Source organism: Mya arenaria, chromosome 7 (assembly GCF_026914265.1).
Source record: "Mya arenaria isolate MELC-2E11 chromosome 7, ASM2691426v1".
Classification (NCBI taxonomy): domain Eukaryota; kingdom Metazoa; phylum Mollusca; class Bivalvia; order Myida; family Myidae; genus Mya; species Mya arenaria.
Genome location: NC_069128.1, coordinates 8,424,671 through 8,433,196, shown reverse-complemented (window position 1 = coordinate 8,433,196; position 8,526 = coordinate 8,424,671). Strand labels below are relative to the sequence as shown.

General features: G+C 35.2%; 1 protein-coding gene across 1 annotated transcript; it reads right to left on the bottom strand.

Moving 5' to 3' along the window:
• Positions 1-316: 316 nt before the first annotated feature.
• Positions 317-3,960, bottom strand: LOC128239778 (lectin-like). Its single transcript, XM_052956204.1, has 6 exons — positions 3,884-3,960; positions 2,549-2,637; positions 1,881-1,971; positions 1,273-1,334; positions 765-928; positions 317-389 (listed from the first exon to the last, which is right to left on the bottom strand). The coding sequence occupies exons 1-6, from the start codon at positions 3,924-3,926 to the stop codon at positions 359-361; spliced, it is 480 nt and encodes a 159-aa protein (XP_052812164.1). The 5' UTR covers positions 3,927-3,960; the 3' UTR covers positions 317-358.
• Positions 3,961-8,526: the final 4,566 nt, after the last annotated feature.

Below are 8,526 nucleotides of genomic sequence, written 5' to 3'. Positions count from 1 at the left end.
GGTTCCTAATGTTACACCTATTTGGTGGAACATTTGAATGGGAACTGTACCATATGATCAAACCTTCCCCAACGTCTTCTTTATCATCATTTTATTTCACTTCGTAGTTTCTTTTTACATTGACCTGTGTTTCTAAAAACGGTAAAGCATTATGGTTGTGTGTACAGGTAACGTCACTGGAGTCTGATCTTTTATACTACTTTTACACTTGCTTGATAAAAGTGGTTTGTCAAATTGTCCGATAGTGTGTTGTATTCTTTTTTTTAACATGGCATAGCACGTTAAAACCAGATATACAGTAGAAAAAACATAAATATACGTTTAATTATATTTAATTATTTATGAAACATACAAAATGTCAACCAAGTACGCCGCCGCCAGAGGTACTGCTGCAAAAAAAGAAAAAAAATGCGTTTTACGAAAATACGATAGTTTCACAAATATACCAACACTGTTTGCTGATTTCTGACATCTTTTGCTGTCATGATGGCGCCCCACTTATAATTAAGTCTGGTTTTGAATATAACTGTAAGCTGTTCCGAATCATTTTCCTGTTCGGTTTAACTTAGCATAAGTGTTCATTTAACGTTCCCCTGTCTAGGATCGAACCTACTTTGAAGATATTTGACATCCGAACAAGATGATTAGCATAAGTGTCCAGTCAAATTCTTAATTAATGTGTATTGAAACATATTTTGTAATTGATCATGAAATGAAAATGTCATCAGTACTCTCCCAAATCTATGATTATAATTATACAGTACCTCTTTTCGCATACATATTGTATTTTTCTATCACAAGGCGCGTCGTTCCATGCGTAGTCGAAGTACTTGACGGCCGAAAGACAGTGCTCAGTCCCGTTTTGGTTGTTTGGCTGCTGGGCGCCCCATGTCTGGTAGGTCAACTCGGCACCAGTGCTCTCCCAGATCTACAGTGTATTTACAAATTTCCTATTAAACATTATTTAGTACTTTCTCATAAATTTGGTAAATTACATCTTCATTTTAAAAATGTAAATGTGAATGAGCCCTTGAGTTTTTCTGACTGACTATTTTTTAGTAGATGTTGAAATCAGCTAATTTCTACTAGAATCAAACAGATAGAACCCTTTCTAGATCAGACAAATAAATAAATGTTTTAATTTTAACCCCCACCAGTACCTGTCTGAGTCCAGTACCCAGTTTCAAATATTGTTTTACCTTATGATAAATTGACCTCAGGGCACGCATCTCGATAATTAAAATAACTAAATTGAACGGATGTCATATTTACCCAGTGGGCATCTTGTTCCCAGTTAGTTCCGCCGAGCCAGAATCCTTCGTCAACATCCGTGTCTGAAATAGAGGGCATGTATAAGAGATCGCCACAGTGTGTAAAGCAAGGCAAGATATATAAGAGATCGCAACAGTATATAAAAACGTAACATACAGTAAATATTTGCTAGGTCGAAGTCGAAGTCGGCAAAAGAACTGTCTATAAAATTTACTTAACTCCCTGTATGACCAAAACATCTGGCAAACTAAGCATGTTTTCACTTGCAAGAACAGAAGATGTAAATTACTCGTGAAGCGCTGTAAACATTTGGCCTTCCAACTAGCCTGTATGGGGACGGGATATCGCCCGAGTCTAGAGCGACTTTACCCCCCCCCCCCTAGAGAATGCCCCTGTCTGATTAACATGGATCACCCCTGTCCGATAAACGGGGAATATCCCTGTCTGAATAACAGGGATCACACCCGTCTGAAGAACGGGGCTGATACTAAAACGTCCGTTTCAACACTGCCATCAAGCACGGCGTTATTTGTTCAAGAAATATAATATGGGACAAAATGATTAAAAATGACAAGAAAACTAATAACTACGTTGTACATGTAACTTACGGTTGAATGTTAAGGCTTGCTTATGGAACCAACGCTGTTCGCTCTCTGTCTCAATAACGATCAGGTCGCTCGAGTGCCACTTGCAGAATAACTGAGTGTGAATGATGTAGAAATGAATATCATTCTATAGACATTTATCGTAGCAATAATTGAAGGAGACTGTTCAACAACAATTGATGTACTATAAATATACTCTATACAGTATTTTTCCTTGTCGAGCAAGTCAAATAGCTGCCAACACGTTAAGAGTTAGTTTTTCTCTGAAAACACGTTATTCATGTGCGTAGCATTGTATTAAAGTGTTGTTTTTTATTTCAAAATAAATACACTTTTCACTTTTTATTTCCTAGCGGCTGCATACTTTTTATGTCCCTTGCAAATGATGGTTTGACTTACCTTAGCGCCTGTCCAATTTTCTGTCCTTTGTCAATGATTGTAAAACTTACTTTAGTGGCTTGCAACTTTTCAATTTTCATTGTAAATGCTGATTTGTTTTCCTACTGCTGCTGCCGAGTATTCTATGACCATGGCGAATTACAATTGCAAACGATGGGTTTACCTGCCCTAGCGGTTGCCCAGTTTTATATGTTCATTGTAAAATATGGTTTGATTAAAACCTAGCGGCTGACCATTTTTCTATGTCCAATTCGAAAGATAGTTTGTCTTACCCTAGCGGATGACCAGGTTTCTATGTCCATTGCAAATTTATAACAACTGGAGCCATGGGAAGTCCAACCATCAGTACAGGCGCAGAAAACTACAAATTAATTTCAACATGTTATACACAAACTGTTATTTAGGAAACAACCCACTTTTATGTGAATGGTGGATACCCATTATAGTTTTGGTGACCAAAATAATATAGATTTTGTGAGCAGAGATTTAAACTGTATTTTTGTCAGAATATATATTGTTTTCAAAGACAGCTTATCAATGTCCTTTGTACGTTGGAACAATAACTGTTACTATTTCATTTATAATGTACTTGTGATCATTTGCTTCACACATAAGTAGTAAAGCAGGCATATTTTTCAAATGATACTAAACGTATATGAGGTCACAAGGAATTAACAAACAACTTAGTGGTCCATTTCTCTATCGTATTTCTTATATATTTTTCTCAAGTGTAGGATGCGCTTTCGTTACGCTCTCTAAACAATTTATGTATTGACTAAGGTCAATGGAAAATTTTCACAGGCATTTGTGAACTATTATTGATTGAAGAAAAACAAGCACCGCGATTGAATGCCAAAGGGGCATTTTATTTGAAATAAACGGTGAATTTGGGTACACGATCCAAGCACTCCAATAAAACTTCGTAGTTTCATCAGTTAACTATTTCAAGGGGCACGCATTAATTGAAACAATACATATCTCAAAGGTGTCTCTTTTTCGTACGTATGCATCGACAATCCTTTTTAAAAATTATGCCTTAAAGTAATACGTCTAGCTTACAACGTACATTTATTTTAACAATAAACAACATTCCTTTAATAAGCAAAACTTTTATTTATTAAAAAATTAATTAAGGAATCCTTCGTTTCAACTTCGTAACGTTTTCGGATGTTGAAATATTAAAACTGAAAATATACATTGTATTATTAGCTTTTTGTTTCAAACACTTGACTTCATACTCTTCAGGAGGATCTTCTGACACTTTATCTTATCTTAATCAAGTTAACAGAATTATTATGCCGTTCAACAGTTCTTTCGACTAGCTTAGTGGTATGCGGATTATGTTATCACTTTGGCGACCCCGGCCTTGGTACATGTTAGGTTGATGGTCACAAAGTCGAGAAAAATAGTTTATTTCCGGTTTCCTCAGGTTTCCCCGCAACACAAGACTACAGTTCTTGTGCATCACCCTACAGTGACTTAGCATAAACTAATACAGTTTCTTCGCATTCATTGTAAACTAAATTAAATTAAGATGAACAAAATGTTAACCAACTAAAGGCAAATATATGAAATTTCATCCTAATAAAATTTAAAAGCCAACTTACCTTGAGCTATCAAAGTAGCGCCAACAATTATCAAATTCAACATTGTTATGTATTTGTTCTTTGCTGTTGAGCGTGAAATTGGTGTAATGATAATTTCGTATTTTCAGTGACATTATATAGATAGAATGTTCCCAATTTTGTTCTGAATTTTGTTTCTCATATATTGCGCCTTTTGAGATAATGCTTGTTTTGGAATGCACTATAGAACATGATCGTGTCAGCAATCTGACCAGCATAGCAGTTTTTCTTCAGCCTGGTGCCATTATGGACAGACATAAACAAGTTCAGATGATTAACGGACAATTTGGATCTACTGTTAATCGCCCCAGTAATATTGTTTGATCAATGGCTTCAAATTAGGTTTCTAGCCTCTTAACTCTGATCACCGTAGAAATAAAAACTGTCCGCGTTACACCACAAAGTATTTTTTCATTATATAGACTTCACACATCACAATACGTTATCGGTTTATGAATTAAAGGAACACTATACTATCAATTCTTTACAAAAAGTGTCAATATAAGAATGCAATTTAATCTTAAGAGTTGGCAGAAAAATGCACGGCTTTTTAAAAACAGTCGGTATGGGGACGTAACTTGATCATACATTTTATCCCTATCACGACTGTTCACAAAATCACGAATGTTCACAAGATACACAAGATACACAACCTATCAGTAGGACACAAACATATCTATTCGCTGCGGACCCTGGTTATCAGTGGTAGCGGATTGCGTAAGGCGCTTTCTTAATTATGCTATATATTTTGGCAAATATGGAGCTCGAAGAGAACCACCGCGGAGAACGTTAATTTACGACCGTAATGGGTTCCCGGATCCCCCACCCTCAACCTCATCAAATAAAAGTGGGCGGTCCAAAAGCCAAAAAGAGCTCTTTCATTGGAAAAGAAGAACACAAAACAACTTAAGTTAAGTTCAGTCATACTCGAAATTGGTAACGTTTTATATTCTTAATTAATTTCAAAACATACAAGCGCACCAATACGTACGACTGTGTACAAGTGTTGGGCTGATTAATCAGTTCGCCCATTAATCTTTGACACAGAGAGCTCTGAATAATCGTCGACGAATGTTTTCATTCGTCGACGAATTTTACAAAGATGGCCAATATTGCAATACAAACGTCCCCGCAAATAGTTTCTATTACGAATCCTTCTTGTAACGAATAGTTCTAGTGACGAACCGTAAAATTACCAATATCAGTAAACCTTTTGATTGGATGATGTAACCCAATCGCTATGCTTAAAACGTTTTCTACGGCAAACCAGAAAATTAATTTCTGATTGGATTATGACCTGCACTAAAACCAATGGCCATTCTTAATACATAATCGCTAAGGCTTTCCTTGTTCAAGAAAAAAGGGCAAAAATACATGTAATGTATGGAAGCAATTAGGCATGAAATTGAAAGAAGGCGTTTTACGCAGCCAAAGTGATGTCGAAAATTATAAAAATCTAGACATGGATTATGTTTATTGCCTTCATTGCGACAAAAGATACAGAAATCATCGTAAGTTTACCCCACCCTCTAGCTGTTTATCGCATATTTGTATATTTAAATTTATTTTAAAGCAAAAATGATGCAGCATTTTTAAAGGAAAAAGTTTCTATTATGACTGTTTGTTACTGTATGAATGTCTGAATTTGTCAAAGACATGTACTGGTTTCCCACACTTACTGACTTAGTTTCTATGTTGTGACTTATTTTTATTCAAATGAATCTGTCAGTGGTCATTCATCGTGTTAAGTTATTTCCTAAGTAACTTAAATTTTCGTGAAATTTATAGCAGTATGTATAGCAGGTTGAACATGGTCATAGTCTCATAATATCTGATTCAGGAGTTAAAATTGGTTGTGACATTGTTTTATCTAGTGTTAATAAGCTTCGAGTAAGAATATCCATGTTTCATTCATTTATTTTCCAGAAGCCACCACAACTAAAAGATGGCATCTAGAAAACGACCATAGAGATATCAGTGTCGATGGGGACCAACCTGTTTCCAGCCGTGACCAACAAAAAATTACTCAATTTATTGCCTCGCCTAAGACATCTGCAGGTGTTGTAAATAAATTGACAAATGCAGAGATTTCTCGGCTTGATGACTCATTACTTAAACTTTTCACTGATAAAATGCTGCCTCTTAGTACAGTTGAGCATTCAAGTTTTGTTGATTTTGTAAATGAACCAGAATATATAAAGTTCCAGGACGAAAACTGGTTATTAATAAACTGAAGGAGAAATACCAGAAAGGCCTGAAAATTCTGTCTGAACTTGTTGCTAACTGCTCCAGTGTTTCACTCACACATGATTCATGGACGCCAATCAAGACTGAGTATTGATACCGTCACAGCTCATTTTATTGATGCAAACTTGGAGTTGCATTCGGCAGTCATGCGTACATCGCACTTCACAGGTCCACACAAGGTTTGATAGTTTGCATATATGTACATAGTAAGTTAAGCTTTTATCTAAATTAAGACAAATGTTATTTTAACTAATTAAGTTCTGCTTATGATTTATTGTACAATAATTGTGAATATTGTATTATAAACTTTAAAACTTTGTCACTTGTTGGCATTCTTGTGCACGAGGTAGTTTTTAATTTTCAGGTTAGCTGGAACTGTGCAGCTGCAGGTAAGCTGGAACTGTGCAGCTGCAAACGATTGCAGTGTGAAGCATTCGGGACCCGATCTTTGTGACAAATAATGCTTCCAATGAAAAAAAGCAATCAATCTGCTGGGCTGTCCACGTGTCGGTTGCTATGGTCACAGATTAAATTTGGTTGTCAAGAAAGGGCTTGAAAACCCAGAAGCTAAGACACTAATTGATAAAGGTAGATCCATTTTTACCTTTTTTCATACCAGCACAAATGCTACAGAAGTGTTACTGTCTTCTCAATCAACTGGAAATCCTCTTGATCTTATCCAAGATGTTTGCACAAGATGGAACTCTTCATTGGACATGCTTGTGAGACTGGACAAGTTGTTCCAACAACAAGGATTGTTGTAGATGGAGCCTTAGGAAAGCGCATAAACTAACTTGAAACAAAGATGTACAGCTACAATGAGCGGAATGGTGTTCAGTCTCTCATAAATGTGCTCGAACCTTTCAAAAATGCAACTGAGATTCTATCCAGTGACAAAATACATACCCATGGTTTGATCTTGCCATCTCTTAAAAAGTTGAACTTAGTGTTGACTGTATCTGAGAATGATAGCCAGATGATTAGGGAAGTGAAGATAGTGATGAAAGGACAACTTGATAATAGGACAACTGATACTGATATAACATTGATAGCATGTAAACTTACACCAAGTATGCATCATATGTGCTTTGCTACTGAAGGGGAGACGGCAGAGGCAATATAATTGTTTCAGCTAATGAAATGCTTTTCTGTAGCAAGTAATGTAAAGCAAGAACAAACAAGGCCTTCAGAGGTAAACAACAATCAGCCAGACCCTCCACTCCCTAATACGAATTTTGATGAAAACCCTGAAATGAATGATGTCATCTGTGCAGATGAACCCACACAGCCAAAGAAGATCAAGCTTGAGGCTACTAAGCAAGATGTTTCTAAAACTGAACTCACATCTTGGCTTGATGATATAACATTGGTTAAAGAAACAAAAGCTCTTGATCTCACTGAACTTGCCAAAAAGGAAATGGATTGTTATTTGTCTGAGTCAAGTGTTCATCCAAGATGTCCGGCATTAAGCTAATGGAAACAAAATGAGTCTAAATATCCTAAGTTATCGATACTTGCCAAAAAGTATTTGGCAATACCTGCATCACGTTATAGTTCAGAAAGAATTTTTAGCTTAACAGGAAATTTGATTTCAAAGAAGAGGTAAAGATTAAGGTCAGATCTTGTTAATATGATGGTATTCTTGAACAAAAAAAAATAAACAAAGTGATTCTAATATATATTGTAACTTTAATACATTGACCTTGTTAAAAACTTTGTGGTTGTTTTTCAGGTCCATACTGTTGTTACATGACTTGATTTCTATAACTTGATTTCTATAACTTGCAATCTATATTTTGGTAGAAAGTATATCAAGAGAACCCAGGGATAGTATATAAAGAGAACTGTAGCAGAATGTTTCCGTGACATTCTTAAAATTGTTTACGTTGTTGTTTACTTGTTATTTTGTCACTTTTTTCTGTATCATAAACTTAAAAGTTGACAAATATGAAAATTGTCATCATCTTTCTTTTCTTTTTAGAAATAATTCACAGCTACAAAATAATTGATGTTTAACAGAGAAACAATAAAGTTTTTTCTTAAGAAATAAGCTACTCACATGAGGGGTGATGGGAATATGTTTTTAGGATATTTTTAGTTTTTTTTTAGAAATTACTTTGATTTTTGTTTACTTTTAATACAAATATCTAAGTTTTTCAATTTCATTTAGAAATTAAGTGTTTTTGCCAAAATTAATCAAGTATGTTTACCCCATAGATGCTTATCTGTTATATATATTAACTATTTATACGGTCATTTATTAGCAACCGATTAATCATTAATCAGTCGGTTAAGTGGACCGATTAATCGACTAAAGTTTTTTTGACCGATTCCCAACACTACTGTGTACAAAGCTATTAAAATGTAATTTCAAAGCA

Excerpts from the sequence above, each read along its gene's own strand:
- LOC128239778 (XM_052956204.1), bottom strand. The coding sequence starts at position 3,926 with ATGTTGAATTTGATAATTGTTGGCGCTACTTTGATAGCTCAAG. Across the intron at positions 1,972-2,548 it reads AAACCTGGTCATCCGCTAGG|TTATTCTGCAAGTGGCACTC; the intron begins GTAAGACAAACT and ends ATTCACACTCAG. Across the intron at positions 1,335-1,880 it reads GCAAGCCTTAACATTCAACC|ACACGGATGTTGACGAAGGA; the intron begins GTAAGTTACATG and ends CCTCTATTTCAG.